Source organism: Apteryx mantelli, chromosome 3 (assembly GCF_036417845.1).
Source record: "Apteryx mantelli isolate bAptMan1 chromosome 3, bAptMan1.hap1, whole genome shotgun sequence".
In the NCBI taxonomy this organism is placed as follows: Eukaryota; Metazoa; Chordata; class Aves; order Apterygiformes; family Apterygidae; genus Apteryx; species Apteryx mantelli.
The window spans coordinates 118,486,461-118,503,333 of record NC_089980.1 but is presented as its reverse complement, the minus strand read 5'-3'; the positions used below and the strand labels follow the sequence as shown (position 1 = coordinate 118,503,333).

General features: G+C 36.2%; 1 protein-coding gene across 1 annotated transcript in view; it reads right to left on the bottom strand.

Annotated features, from left to right (window-relative positions):
- TPO (thyroid peroxidase) overlaps positions 1 to 9,204 on the bottom strand; it is a 70,413-nt gene extending 61,209 nt beyond the window's left edge. The window contains exons 1-2 of the mRNA XM_067294606.1: positions 8,973 to 9,204; positions 3,605 to 3,689 (exon numbers count right to left, since the gene is read on the bottom strand). Coding sequence (XP_067150707.1) covers positions 3,605 to 3,689; positions 8,973 to 9,204 — 317 coding nt within the window. The remainder of the gene's footprint in view (positions 1 to 3,604; positions 3,690 to 8,972) is intronic.
- Positions 9,205 to 16,873: the final 7,669 nt, after the last annotated feature.

Genomic DNA, 16,873 nt, shown 5'->3' with positions numbered 1-16,873 from the left:
ATGACCTGCAATAGTACTGTTATTAAAAAGATGACATTAAGTATGAAGTGTCTTCAGCACTTGTTTAATAATTTGAATAATTTGAAGTCCTAGGATGGACCATGGTGTTTGGACAGAAGGTTCTATCTGTTTGCCAGATGCTCAATTACTGAGTCTCATTATAGAGAAAACAAAACAAAACAAAACAAAGTTAAACCTAAAACAAATTCTCCAGAGTTTCAGCCACATGTTCTTTTTCAGCTTCAGATATTTTGAATCTCAGAGATTACCTTCTGCCTTAAATTAAAATAAATTAATATATTTACAAAATGTATTGTTTAGAGATTTCTAACCTGAATTAATACCTGAGATACTTGTCATACCTCAAGAGATCTCTCAAAACAGTAATGTTCTGCAGAATATAAAGTGAAAATCATTTCGTCTTTCCTATTATGTGTATGTACTTGGACATTCTGCTTTAAGACCAGAGTGACACTGAGTAACTGATAATGCTCAGTGACTTTCTACACTGTAATTACTTATTTGGAGCATAGAGAATGTTTTGCATTTCCCTACACATATGAACCGTACCATAGATTGTTCTGTAGATGGTCCCTTCTGCAGATGGTCCTTTTGAGTTGATATAGATAGGGGCCAACAGCAGAAGCAACTATAATGGCAGATTTTACAATTTGCAGATGCCACTGGGTAAGTGTCACAATCTCACAGGTGACATATGGCTCTGAGGGCCATATCCAAACTGCCTAGAGTCCCCATTGGTATTGCCCCTGTAATACAAATAATACATTTTAATCATGATGCCATTGTGTTTCATCTACGCTGTATTAATACTATTATGACTGTTTATATTATAATGACAGACATGAACACCTTATCTTAAAAACAACTAACAAACTCAGAAGCTAATTGCTATAGCAGGCGGGTATGAGCAAACAGTCGGGAGAAGCGCTGGGCAAAGGTGAGACAGTCATGATGAGCACAACAAACTGTATGAAGTATATTGGGATCTATGTGATGTTAAAATCTGGGAAGTAATTATTAAGAAGCTGCATTTTCCTTGAAGATCATTATATTAAAAAAAAATCCAAATAATAAAACATGTTTAGTGCTTTGCCATTCACTTGCTCCAGCATTAAAAAAAAATAAACAACCAAGAACAAAAGCGAGGATATTAAACAGGTGAGGTAAAGAAACATATTTGTCCATTTTAATTACCATTCAAGTTCAGACTGAGGTCTCAGGTGAAATCCAGTTATGTTCACTCAGACAGTCTGCAGTTCAGACACCTAGATCATGAATTCAGCAAACATATTGTTGGACTACCATACTTGGGATGATTAAGAGTTTCCCAGCTCTAAACTCAAAAAGAAACTACCTTTTCATCTCAGAACTGCCTTTTCATTCTCAAAGACAGCACTGAGCTCATCTGTATTGCACTGTGGCTTCTTTCAACTATTTGTGAGCCAAAGTAAAATTATCTGAGTTTCCACAGTACTGTGACCTCCATAACTTCCAGAAGTTCAAATATGCAGTCACACACATTCCTTTCTTGTTTTTTAGCCTTTGTACTGATCAAAGCTTTAATTCAAGTATACAGTATTCTTTTTGTTACAAAGGAAAAAAAAAAAAGCCTTAGCAGCTTTAAATTGATGTGAAAATGCAAAAATATTTAACTTAAGGATTTAAGAACATTCTCTCCTCAATATAATATCAGACTAAACAATAGTTCAGTACTCTGTAAGTGGCCAGGAACTAGAGTCTAAGAGGTAAATGTAGAACACGTTTACCAGCATATATTAAAACAGTAAAAAGTCTCTCAGTAATATTCTTGAAACTCACTGCTGCACTTAACTGGGCCACAATGAATTGATTTACATAACAGCACACAATAGAAATATATTTTTCACTTCCACTAATGCTCATTTTCAAATTTACAGTCCAAATATTTTATGCCAGTTAACCTATGAGCAAGCGATATTCTGAGGAGAGTCAAACTCCTACCGCAGGCATTGGGCTCTTGCGGCTCTCATTGCACAGAGCAGAGAAGCATGCACTTCAGTGGTAGTATTCATGCACGTATTTAAATGCTGTGATGAAAATGCAAGCCTTTGGTCGTTTACAGGATTAAACCCAAACTGCAAAAGACATAAATAATTCTCAAATTGTCAGTACTAATAATGGTCTGTCTTTGAAAGACCCAAAGGTTAACAACAATTTCTGTCAGACCAAATACTTAATTTGGCAGTTTTAAATTGCTGATCTGATTTTCAACTGCTGTTGTTAAAAAAAGGGAAGGAAAGGGGAAGAGTAAAAGAGAAGAGAAGGGAAAGGATGGTCAAGGGAGAGGACAAAAGATGGGGAGGAGAAAAAGTATTTGCCTTTTCTGCAATAGTTATTACTGCAAGAGCTTTTTAAGAGAACCCAATAAAAGGCATGTTGGATAATGCCACTCTTCAGAGCCAATTTATCCACGCATACAGCACCTTGAAAGAAGTTCTAAGAGTCAGGCAATTTATCTGGAGTGAGCAAGTGGACTTAGTTTTATTCCTAATAAAATTGCAATGATCATCTCAGTAATACCTGCCATTTATCATCTTTAAGACATTGGGCAAATATTGACCAAATAATTGCCGTAATATCCTGTGAGGGAGTTAAATATTAGCATCTTCATTTTGCACATGAGGCAGCTGAGATACTGAAAGGTTGAGATCTACATTTTTAAATGTGACTGCCTCAGGACTGTCACCAAAGTGCTCACACTACAAAATTAAAGTGACCTCAGTTGCTAAGTACCAGGCAGTTCTTGCCTCGTTTTGTCCTCGCAGGGAGTTGCAGTCGTCTCTCCTGGAGCTCGGAGCTGCAACTCCGCTTGAAACACAGAGGTAAATCCTGTTTGCGTAATACCTTTAGGAAAGTGTGAGTAAAAGGATGGTGATTGCACCCAGTGAAAATTAGCTGATGTGCTCTGAATATAGCAGAAAAAACAATTTCGGACATCACAGAAATGTAGTCAGTTACCCAGCAAATAGACACATTTTTTTAGACTCGGTGCTAGCTGTCCTAGGCACTTTCATCACTCCTGGAAAGGGATCACTGTTGTCTTCTCTCATAGCATAACACAAGCACAAAGGACCTTTTCCTAAGTTGTTTCTTATCTACAGTTCAGGATAAATGATTTATTCTCTTCCTCTAATCCCCTCATTACATCTATTTGATTTGAGAAGGGGCAGTTGAAACTCACTTCAACAATACTTTTTTAAGGTAATAGGATTTTGACACAAATGTCATAGGAGTTGTTCCCATCTTGCTCTGCACTGAAGAAAACATATAATGCTTAATATATACTTAATGCTCAAAAGTACATAACTTTTGTAAAATTATAAACTTATGAGCCACATGTTCATGGAATCTGATGTCTTCCTGAGACGAGAAAATGATTCCTCTTTGTTGTCATATTTCTTATTTTTCTCACATTTTAAAACGGCATTTAAAGTAGTGATAATGCACCAGGTTATATTGGTTCAAATCAAAGAAATAAACTTGATATCAAACTTATCTGTTTTGAAAGCTTTTTGCTGACTAGATCCTTTACTTTTTTTTTTACCTTTTCAGTGTATATTGTACAGCGTAATCCACCAGATTAGAGCCCTTTTGGATAGCCGCAGTAATGCAGTTATCTTCAGTTTCTTCTTCACAGGAAACCAAACAAAAACAACAAAAAAAAGATGAATACATTATTTGATAACATATTCAAATATTTATATTTATAAAATTTCCAGGATTGGAATATTAAGGTATTTGTAATTTTTCCCCCACTAAAATGATCTCCATATTTTAACATTTCTGAAAATAATGTTCTGGTGTCTGACCTTTAGGAAAGATAAAGTAGCAGTAATAAATCGATTCTTCCATAATTCTGTAAGGCATGAAGAGTTAAGCTTTCCTTCCTTTTCTTCCAGTATAAGTCTAGCTAGGCTTATGTTATGCAGTACCATACCTAATAAGTGCAGCTGAAAAGTGCTGTGCCATGTGTCTGTGATTATGTTTTTTTCAGGCCTGATTTAGTGCCTCATACCAAATGCAACTGCATCATCTGACCTACTGGTGTTCATCAGTGCTAGGGATGTTTTATATTTATATACATATACATGCATGCATGCATGCATGCATACATACATATATACATACATACATATATACTTCAGGCTCTACTCCCTAGGTTTCATGTGCATTTTACATTAAACTGTCCCTGGTCTGAAAATAAAAGGTCCACAGCCTCCATGTCAGCTTCCAGTCAGGCTTTTATAAAATGATGCGAGTTCCAAAAAAAGTCCGGAAAACATTCTCATCCTGACAGTAGGGCCTATTTCTGAGCTGTAAAATCAACTGCCTCAGCCTGAGGATGGACCAGATGCCCAGGTCTACCATTACTTCTAAATTTCCAGGCATCTCTGGGGACTTGCAGAGAATGAACTTGTCTACTGGACCCACGGTGGAGCTTCATGTGTTGGCAAAGTGCCCAGTCCCCAGCACAAGTAAATGTGACTACGTGTGGCTAATGGAAATCGGACACGCAAGAAACTTTCACATCCACCATATAAGCACTTAAACACCAGGTTCCCTGGTTTGAGAAGTATGTAATGACCATGTGAGGATTTGATCATTGCAGATGGGCTTTACACATCCATCTTCTAAATGTAGGTGCAATTTAAGCAAACTAGATCCTACCCAAGCGCCTACATTTTAGGTGTCGCAGAGCATGACAGGCTTATCCAGGCTGCCGTGGTGCTGAGCACCACCATGGGTGCCTGCTCCAGTGCCAGCTCCAGGTTGCCTGCACTGCCCGTAAGGGTCCTGACATTCGGCATCTGCTCTGAAGCAAGCCAGCTCCATCACCCGGGCAGAAAACTCAGGGAAAAGGTAAACTTGGGCCCAAATCCGAGCCTTCCTTACAGGTAGTGTGAGCTGGCTTGAACCACATGAGGAGTTCAAATCTGTATTCAGGAATAGACAGAAATTTTAAGGCCTTCCTGGATCTGGTGCATGTGGCCAATGCATGAAAGCTATTTTCCTCCCATTTCCTATCCATGTTTGATGGGAAGGGATACCTGAACCTCATAACTGCATATTAGCTGTACTAATTTATTCCTCTAGTCTAGTTTATATTAAAGAAGTCAGTGGTATTTATGTTTAAAATCTAATAGTTTAATTTACATCTGTATTTCCTGGGATTGCCCCAGTTTATCAGCCAATAGGGCAGGGAGATGCACCTAGCATTCTGCTGGCAAATTTCTAGTCATGAATTCTCCTTTCAAAAATGAATAAATAGAAAACTTTCCTTTTGCACCAGGGATTTTTTTTTTTTTTAATAAGAATAAAATAATTCCCGTTAGAATTCTAGAGGATTTTCTTTCTGGAACCCATATTAATAGGACCTAAAACCCACTAGGTTTTGCCAGCTAATAAATTATTGCTATTGTTGCAGTTAGTCATGTAAAATGTAATTTTTCCCTCAGTTCAGGAGATCTTCAGATTTAAAATAACAAAAATTAATTTCAAATGCAGCTGATGATGAAGACTTGGAGAAATATTGCTTTCTCATTACTGTATTTGTTTAATGCACAGAAACTCAAAATATATTGCAACCTCTTAATTATAGGTTCCTAATGACTTGTGATCGATGTTTCAAATATACTATAATTAATATTATAGTCTTATATATCACTGAATACTTTTTTCTTCAGAAAATAAATCATAAATAGTAATAACTTGCTAACAATCAATAGCTGATCATTTATTACAGTATAATTTTAGGTGTAATATTTTAACTGGAGTCTGTGTTGCACTATTTCTGTGATGTGTCTTTTGAATCAGGTGCTCAGCTAAAGGGAAAATAATAAGTGTGATGAAGGATAATCTTTCCTAGGCAAGATTCTCCTTCACTCTATCAAAGATTTTCTCAGCATCTAAAAATAGGAATAGATCTTTCTCTCTTTCCCCTGTATTTGATAAAAAAACTTATATGATTCATTTAATGTTATCATTCAGATTTCTATTACATCTGAAACTGTATATAAAGAGAAGAAAGACTGCTCCTCATCTCTTAACAAGAGTCTCTGAAAATGTTTTTGAGTCTATATTAAAAAGCAAGATCGAACTTTATAGGCTGTACAACAGCTTGCTCTTTTAGAATTTTAATGTTGTAGGATTTTTAATTACTTTTATGGGTTTATCTCTGAGAAATATACTGTACTCAAAGCATTGTTGATCATGTGGTCTTGATTTATACTCTGATCTAAACCACAAGATCCATATGCTATACTTGAATTCCACTGGCTTCTTTCTTTTTTACTGAGAAGTATGATTTTGGTACTTACGTAGTATTTTCAAAAATGCAGTTTTATTATAAAAGATGCTGTAATAAAAAATATTTTATATTGTTCCAATCAGGCCAATGGGCGCTTACTGTAAATAAGAACCATATCTAGTCCATATATTATATTTATTTACAGCCCATACATATTCATTTTATATTCATATAAATTTATGAATATATTTATTCATTAACTAACATACGACATTACCTTGTTTTATTCCATGTCCTCTCAAACAATTCATATGAAAGCACCAAACAGAGAATCCACTATGGAAAACAGTTCTGATCTCCTGTTTCACAGTGATAGTCAGGAAAAGATTTCCTATCTGAAATAATAGCTCAGATGTTGGTTAATTTTTTTTTCTTTAATCTTGGATCTCATTTTATTTGTGATTAAACACTAACTTCAAGTGAAAACATTCCCAAGAATTTTCTCTTCTTAATTGTATCTACAGCTATATAATCAATTAAGGGGATGTGAAGATAGAAAAATCCTGGTTCTTCATTGTCTCTGCCCTATTTTACTTTGATTTCAGTCTTTGCAGAATTCTTTTCTTAGAATTTTGGTTCAATCTAGCATATCTACCATATTTCTAGTTTACTAGATCTCATTGATTTCAATTTAGCAGATGCAAATTAAATAGCCCAGGAGTCCAAGCTTCTGCTGCCTGAACACAGGCACTACTGCAAGTTGTGATGCTCCGAAATCTGCCCTGTATCCACAGAGGGCTGGCAGACGGCAGGCCGACGCAGACACGCATCCTTTGGGGCCTAAAGCAGGGTGCTGGGAAGGAGACCCTACGGCACCTGACTCAAGCCTAGGGGGACTAAATGCAATGACTGCCACCCCAGGAAAGAAATCGAGTAATGTTTGTAAACGTTACCTCTGATACATGAATGCCACTAAGAGAGTAAAAACACTCGTAGTCAAAGAATATATAATTCAGATATGTTAAACATACAAAGTTTTCCTTTCTGAAGTTATGAAGCTGCATTTTCAACAGGAAACACCCATGGAATAATTCTCACAGAAGGCAGATGATAGTATATTTTGCACAAAAAAAGAGATTAAGCTAAACTTCCATTGATAACCTGTCTACAGTTCCATTGCAGTGCATTTTCAGCTAAACAATAAAAGCTGAAAAAAATAATATGTATTTTATCTGCTACTTACCAAAGAGGCTATCTCTGTCTATCTGAAGGAAGGAGAAAAAAACGGCTGTGAAGGCTATAGCTGCTGAAATTCCCAAAATAATGAACACTCTCATCTACAAGAAAGAAGATATAATTGTTGACAAAATAAATTTATTGTCCTCCATATTAATAAAGAATAAATAATTTCCAGCATATGGTAAATTTGACTTTTAGATTAGATTTATTGTCACATGTTGTATATACGTTTGTGAAATTCAAAACATTAATTTGTAAAAATAATTTTAGCTCACTTTTTTTTTTTCTGGCTTATTACTTTTTCGATTTTCAGAAACTTCCAGCATTGGGAGCTACAGCACTTTTATAGCATATTATGTTCTGAAAATATTAGCAACGCTTAACCTAGATATTAAAATTCAGCAATAGTTTACTATCCATTTTGAACATTCCTGTGCATTAACATGATCAAACCCATCTATAGTCCGAACCATGTATGACTGTGGGATCACAATGAATATGCTTACAGGGCAATGAGAACTACATTTGCCATTTCATTGTGTCGGTTTTGTGGTGGTTATTACAGCAAAGCAAATATATTTAAACTCTCCAAGAGGTAACATTTTTCAAATGCGTTATGCCAACCAGAGTTTGAAAGATTTAAAATATTTTAAGCTCTATATTTTATCAACATAAAAAATTAACAAATCAATTCTAAAAATTCAGGGAAGCAATATTGCCCAGGAAACCGAATGTTGAAAACAACCCTTCCTTTTACATTTAACAAGTTAACATGATGAATTTCATCTAGAAAATGGCAATCAAAAGTTTCACAATCTGACCTTTTTTCTGTTGAGGAGATTATCTTCTGCAGTTCTGTACTTTATCAACGGCAGTAACTCTTCTGAAATATGAAAGTGAAGTACTTTCTAGGGGCCCAGCCTATAGTACCAGTTTTGCGCACTGGTACTCACTCAAGCTGTAAAAGTGCAAATGATTTCAAAATCTTTTTGGCATCAGTATGTTCACAATGCAGAAAGTGATGTAAAAGCTTGGTATGTTTCTTTTTTTGTCCTGCTAATGAACTGAGAGCTACCTGTGCAGTCATTTTAATATTTCTGACATCAGAATTTTTTTTAAGGATATGCAAAGAGAAGTGTTCACCTAAATAAAAAAAAATATTGCTATAGTATGTACTAAAGTACATTCTGGCTACAATTTTCACTAATTCTCTTCGTCAATACATCTGACCAAGGGAGCAACTTTTTTTCATATTTTTATTTGTTCTAGCATTAGTGCTTTACCAAAATGACCTACAAACTCTGCGGATGACCTGCAGGTTACCCAGCAACTTCTTTGCAGCACTTCTTGGTTTATTGTGTTTTCTTCTCTTGGATACTTTAATTTACACTTCTGAGCATATTTATTTTTATTTACTTTTTTTTACCCTTATTGCTTCTTTTGAAGTCAGTATTTTGACCTAAAGGCTTTAACTGGGTATTTTTTTCCAATTCCTTTACAGGTAGAGAAATCAAAATCAGACCTAAAATGGGGATTGAGGCTTCCCTCATTCCAACTCCGCTGGTCTCTACTGGCAAATCACAAGGTGGAGCCAAAGATTGGTGGTTTGGTCTCTGCAATGGGTGATAAGCAATGTAAGGGCTAGGCAGCAGGGCCATCGTGAAGCTTGTGGCTATGGTATATGGTGGTGAAGAAAACCTAAAAACACGTGAAATGATTGGTGATAAATCTCTATTATTAATCATCATCATCATCATCATTATAGAGTATAATAATAACAAACCAATCAAGGACTACCATCTATAATCCTGTTCCCTGCAAAGGTGAGCAGGCTTTTGTGAAAAGTGTGCAGACCAGAGGTAAGAGGACCCCTATTAAGCAAGTTGTTTATGTGCAACTTAGTTGGGGCCTTTCAAGAATGTAGACAAGGAGTTAAAACTACAATATTGCTCTAAGACAATTCTAAATTGTAAATCTTTTAAAGCTGGCTCCTCATATAACAAAATATAAAGAAGATTGACTTCTTCCATGTCGCAGCAAGTCGTTGAGAAAAGCAGATTCGTTCCAAATGGATCTGCTTTGAACTGTATCCTTTTGTATACTTCACAAGTATCATGGGTTACTTCTGAGACTTGAGGGGCTTTCTTAAAGTGGAAAACAGGTCTGATTTTCTTTGTTCTTTCATGGTCAAAAATCAAAGCATTCTCATGAAGTACAAGAAGAATTTACCTACGTCAAGGTTTGTTTAAATAAGAACCATAACCTTTGTTCACTGTTTGAGGTTGAAGTATTCATCAACAAAAGATTATAAATGGTAACAGGCAGTAAATTGCTCTGTGAGGGAATATTTGAATGGCAGCATATATTTTGAGTTTCTTTTCTCTGACTGTATAAATACAGTCTATATTATAACTTCTGATTTTTATTTAAGAGTCTAATTGCTTAACTCTCCCTTGAGACTCAAACATGGTTTTAGTTAGGAAGTATGGGAATCTTGATGACACTGGACCAATTTAAACAGATGAAATTTCTATTCCCATTCTCACTGGAACTCATTCATTATTCTGCTACTGGGATATACTGAAAGAGAATTAAGAGGGCAAAGTTTAATGGCTTAAGAACAACCTTGATTTTCTGAATCCAGGATTCATATATTGCCTACATAGTGCAAATAATTTGGATGAATATCTTGCTGACTGTGTCTTTTTTTTTTCTGGAGTTTATATTAGTTACCTAACTTCAGCCATTCTATCTGCAGAAAGTGTCAGCCCAACAGTAAAACTGCAATGCCTGTCTAAACATGAAATACAAGGCAAGTTTCAAGTACATAAAAAACATTCTTATATTAAACACCACAGGTAAGGAAAACAGCAGTAGACCTTAATGGTTAACAATATTAAAATTAAAGTTTTAAAATAAGTGGCTCATCCAATTTGTTATATTATTGCTATGTTTTTTCTTTTAAAGATTTTCCATCTGCACATGAAGAGCAGTACTATATCTGTTTCTGATCTTAAAAGGTAAAGACCTCTAAAGTAAATCTTTGAGTAGTCAATAAAGAGATAAAAAACAACAGAATCTGGGATTATTCACACATATGGATTTCTGCAATCCTACTCGGGTAGATATTCAGAGAAACTAGTTCTTATGTAAAATATGCTATTTCAACCAAAGCTTAATACAGGGAACAGACACATTTCTGTAATCTCGAAACTACTCTTACTCTTGCACTGTAACAGCCTGTAGCCCTACCAGGCTGTCTGAGGCATTATCGGTTCTTACAAGCATTGGATTAGAATGAGAGACCTCCAAGACAAATCTGTGCAGCTGCAGGAACTATTTTTAATAGCAGATTACACTATTTTGTAGCATTTAGTGGCAATCCTGGGCTCTGACATGGTGTGAAGGACATTTTTAATATAGATGCCTAATCTGGGATAGAAAAAAAATAGTCTCTGGTCTCTTCCAGCTATTAAAATTTATTGAACACTCTTTTACAAGAGGAGAGGCTAAAAGTGCACATAGCTATACGGTACTCCAATAGAAGTAATTTTGCTGCAGTTCCAGCTTAATATCATACAAATAATATCAGTTAATTTCATCCTAGTTAGTCCAGCAAAATGTCACCAAGTCAGAAGTGCAAGGAAGAGGTGGATGAAAGTAGTTTACAAGGAGAGACCAAATTAGCAGGATTTCTCCAACACCATGACTTCTAGTCACAGTAAGCATTTCTTTTTCCTAGAATGAATTTCATTTTATATGAAATATATATTTTGACATTATTCTCTTTAGTTAGAGAAGACCTTGTAGAGGTCTGTGAAACCATGAGTAGCATAAAGAAGGTGAATAGGTAATGATTATTTACTGTTTATTACAGTACAGAACTAAGAGACATGTGGGTGGCAGTCTGAAAACAAAAAAAAGGAGGTAATTATTTATACAGTTTTGGTGATAAAAGTTCAAGTGATTCATAAAAATATTTCAACAGTTTTGTGGAAGAAAAATATAGTCAAGAGCTATGGAATAAAAGACTTGCGTCAGGAAGTCTCTGAATCACAAAATGGCTAGGACTGGAATTTTACTTGTCCTTTTTTACAGTCTTCACTCAGCACCAACTGCTGGTTTCTGTCAGATGCAAAATACAAGGCTAAATGACTCTTAGGTCTAATTCTCTATGGCTTATGTGCAGACCTGAAGCTTGGCTTAATTGCTGTATGTAGGTGTTCTAAACTAAAGAATAGATAATAAATGAAAAAATACACTTACGTACAGTGGCTTAATAGTTCAGGTATGAGTCCTGTCTGTTTATATGAGAGTGAATAATATAATTTGGGGGAAAAGGGGAGGAGGAGGAGGAGGAGGAGGAGGAGTTATTTCATTTGGCTTGGGCTCTGTGATTAAACTGTTGTCATATAATTAAAAAATATAACCAAAAAAGGTCAGGAAATGAACTGAAGTAGGCCAGCAAATAACTAAATGTATGCCTATAGTAACTAAGAGCACCCAGAGTAGCAATGAGCATTATAAGCAAAGAAGGAAGAGAAGAGCTTCTGCAAGCAGCTCTGTCCTGCTCTGCACTGCTGCAAGAAGTAAACTCGAAGAAGGAATAGGCAATTTGCTGATGTGGAAGAGTGTGATGGACTGGCCTGTGACTGAATAAACTATTTATCCATCTGGATGACTGAATGTTCCAGGTTGTCCAGATGCTGTGCTTGTTCTCTAAAATACTTTCTCTGCCTTTGCCTTTCTTGAAGAACAAAGGCTGTCCTAAGATTGGGAAAATATATCTTCTATAAGAATAAGGATGCATTTTCCCAGCCTGACAACCTATTTCCTTAGGTTAAAGGCTTTGCCTTGAGCATGAGTAAGATTCATAGAATTTGGCAATTAAATATTAATGTTAATATTACTTTTTCAGGTAAGTTATTTTTTCTCAGAATCAGGTGGCATATAATATTAAAAAAAAGTCTGGAATTATTTAATTTCAATGACTATTAACTGAATCAATGCATAGAACATAATATTGTCTTGTTAAATGTTGATTTCAAACCAAATTAACATTATTCCTCATACAAGTAAACAATATTTAAGTCTCAAATTACAGCAAGTGTACCTATTAATTTTTTAAAATATACAATGGTTTATTATACCTTATAATAAATGCTGAACAAGAGTCTTTAAAGGTGGATTCTGCTGCAGAGGAGAGCACACTCAATTCTTCATGTCTTTGTTTATGCCAATCCAGCATATCACTGTTTGAAAACTCTGCCTTAAGTAGAGAGAAAATTATGACTTATGTAGAAGAATGTGGAATGGCTGAACATTTTTTACTGCTATAGGATGTCTGAAGTTTACTGGCTTGAATCACAAAAACTTTTCTTTTTAAAATGAGACGGAAAAACAACCTCTTGCTAAAGCACTGATTTCAGACCAAATTCAGCATTTTTGGACAGACCATTTTTAATGGCAAGTTCAAGGTTTCTGCCTGCTTACAATCTCTGGCCATCTTGCAGGCCCTACAGAGGTGTCACATAATGAAGATGATGGCACAGATTTAAGGATGCTGAGTAGATGCACCATATGTCATGCAGCCAAAAAGCTGATCAAGTACTAACAAAGTAACAAGCATGATCTTTGTAACTGAACAGGAATAAAAATTGATTTCAGAAAATAAAAAAAAATGATCATGTAATATAATTATGGCAGATGCATTTTAGTATTTTACTCGCAAACTGCAAATGAATGAGGCTATCAGTGTGGTTTGGGACAAATCTACAAGTGTATTTAAGAACATAGAGGGAGGGTTAGCAGATGCCAATACTGAGTGATTCACTGCCATGCTCAAAATGCTCATGCTTGGGGAATGTCCTTGTCTTGCTTTTGAAGAGCTTTGCAGTGAGTAAAATGCATGGATGTTTCACGTCAGAAGTTCATCTGATAATAGTAGGAACTGGACCACTGTCTTCCACCTCCTGCTTCCCAACACTAAGTTAGTTACGGCATAAAAACGAAGCACCAGCAATGCTTTCATTCTATACCCATCATTTGAAAGAAAGAAAAGAAGTGGCCCAGTCAAAGCCCTCAAGAAAAGGACATAGACACCAACAAAAGGCCAGGAGCTGAGAGTCCTGGTAGGAGGGAGAGGCTGCCTTGCAGTGAACAGCCCAGGTGCTATATCCTGAAGTGCGTTTTATGGTGTAGCTCTGTTCTCAGCAGTTCTTATTAGCTGGATGAGGTGACTTTGCATGATGGCATTTGTACATCCTGTTCTGAAAAGCCTTATTTTCTCTCTACGCTATGCAAAGAATCGGAGTACCTGGAATTTGCTGGGGTGGATAGCTTTCCCAAAATTAGGCATTAGAGTTGTCAAGACTGTGATGTTAAAGTCCCTCTGTGGGCACAAACGCTCCAATAACTTTGAGCAGCAGAGCTGGAATTCCTCACACTTAAATGCTTCCTATCGGTCTGCTTCAGTGGATTGCCTGGTAGGTTGCATTTTCCCAAGTGTGGCATTGGCTTTCCAAATTTATTATTTAATTTTTAATTAATTTTTTGATTCATTTAAAAATTAAGGTAATGGTAGCATAGTAAGAGATCCTTAGAGCGATGGAATTGTCAAGCAGTTTGGAGAAAGAGGCAATAAAGGGAACCAAACAGCCAGTGAAAAATTAGACTTTTATTCAGTAAGTCAAGCAATACAAGAATCTCTCAAGATGGCCACCAGCTCATTAGACGGATTGTTCACTAGGCACATCCTACATTATAAACACATTTTGTTAATTGAAAAACACATTTTAAATCTATGAGATGCTCTTGAACTATTTTCATCCAAGTTCATATTCACTCAAGCCAATGTGCATGCTCCTGAATTAATCTCCAAATTTTCATTAGTCTGTCACAAATCAGGAAAGTAAATGATCTGAAGAAGTTAAATGAAACATTCTTCACAAGCACTGATATTAAGAGGTCACACAGCAGCCAGTCTCTGCGACATTTAGTGTTCAAGTAAGCCTTACTGAGTAATAAAAACAGCCTGGCTATTTGACGTCATGTCATGTCAAGGTTCCACAAAACTAGAGGTGCTATTTTTAATGCACTGCTGAGTTTGAAGCAGTTTGTAGCTAGCTTGAAGTGCATTTCAGAAAACTCTCAGGCTGAACAAACAAGAGATGTTACAGCTTTCTCATTTATATTGAAGCATTCAGATGAAAAGGAGTATGAGAATTATCAAGCATGTAGCATTAAATAGTAAATAATAACAAGAATGAAAACAATTATTTAAATTAATATTAATGAAAATCAACGCTTTATAAAAGATTAAGCAGAGGTTACCAAATAATTGAAGGAACAGGAAAAAGAGGATTTAAATATCTATCCATCTATCTATAACTACACAGAGATAGTCACAACAAAAGTATTCATTTTTCACTTAAGCCTCCATATTTGAAATTATACAAAATAAAGAATAGATAATGTGGTAGACCAAGAAATCCAACAAAATGATTTTAATGCAGAGAAATATAAGGTAGTGTCTTTCAAAACAAATTATGTGGATTATCCAGACATGATGAGAGACTCTTGGAGATCTGTGATTCAGAAAAAAAAAAAAAAAAAGATATAAAGGAATTATCACAAAGTTCAACAGACCTTTCAGGGTAATGCCCTAGCAAGAGAAACTAATGTGTCTTCCCGAGACATGAAAGGAGAATTAGCAATAATAAGTGACCTGGTGTCTATGTAAGGAACTGACAACCCTATTACAGGCTCATTGTGTCCACTTCTGAGGTCTGGAGACTGTGAGTAAGTCTCAACAATGTGAAGCTTAAGGCAGCCAAACTGCTTGGTTTCATGAGAAAATGCTGAGAAGTGATGTTTGATGTTGCTGAGTATTTACACTTGGAAAAAGAACCTATAGTGAGGAACTCGGCAATTCTGCAGACAAAGGCATAACAAGATACAACAGCTGTGAGCTGCATTGTAGTTAAACAACCTCAGCCATGAAATAAAATGCAACTTCCAAGCAGAAAAAGCAATTAGAAATGGAAAGAGGTTATACGTGTGAACACTGAAGAAAGAGAAGAAGCAAAACAATTTGCACAGGGCACCAGGCCCCTTCGTATGCCTTTGTTCAGGGCTCTCGTGCAATTTGCCTGGGTACTGTGGTACCATCTCTGCACATGTGAAAGAAGAGGAATTGCTCCTCTTCCACCCCCCATCACATGTTGCAACAGTAGGACACCAAATTCATACCTCCTCCTCACCACTTGTCCCACAACCAGGCGCTAACACCTCCCGCTGCCCGTGCCATTGTCCCCAACTGGTGCTCCTGCACCCGTCCTCTACCCGGCTCTGCAGCACCTAGCAAGGAGCTATGTCTGGCGAGCCAGCACGTGATGACCAACTGGCTGACTGATTTTTTAACTGCCAGCTGAGTTCAGGGCATATAATGGTACAGAGGAATTTGGTTATTACAGTCAGTCTGGGACAAGGTCTTACCTGGCAGATCAGCTGATGTCTGCTCATGTGTAGAGGTAATATTGCTGTAAATCACCTGCACATTTTTGTATATTGCTATGTATACCAAAGTTAGAAAATCTCTAAGTCTGTTGTTCTAACAATGTATCCCTTATTTCTTTAGTCATGCAGCTGATCCCTGAAGCAAATGGGAGTGCTTTCTTAGCTGATAGAAAAAATGAGTCTATATGCTAGTCAGCTCAAAGGTGTTTAACAGTAAAATTGTTTGCTTTCCAACAGGATCATAGTCACCTTCAGAAATAATGAAATTTGTGTTAATGAGAAAAAAAGACCTGGGAGAAGTGTCCTTTGGTGGGAAACAACATTTGTAGATGTTTTTTGGTAGCACAGTGGCAACATGTACCCAAAGAAAGAGTTTTAACCTTATTCTTTCATTGCGCTGCTGAGTGCACTCCAAATATGCACTTACATTACCATAAGTGCTGTAAGTGTATAGTATGTTTTGTACCATGTAATTTTGCAGCATTGTGATACCCAGCTCTTTATTATAGTTTTTAGTAATATCTTCAAGGATGAAAGAGCTCCTTATTATCCAAAAGGCAAATATAGAAGACAGCCCTGGGAAGTTGGTAGCACCTCTCTGTTACATTCGCTATGTCAGAGGAACCAGACAAAGTGTTTTTCATTGGCGTATGGTGTCAACATTGTGCGGTAAAACACTTACACTAACGCTGCAGTCTGGCATGGAAAGCTGTTGCTGTACAGTAAATTAATAGGGGACAGTATAGCCTTCATCCATAATATTAGAAATCTCTTATCGTTCAAATCAGGGTAAGCATAGCTAAATTGCCT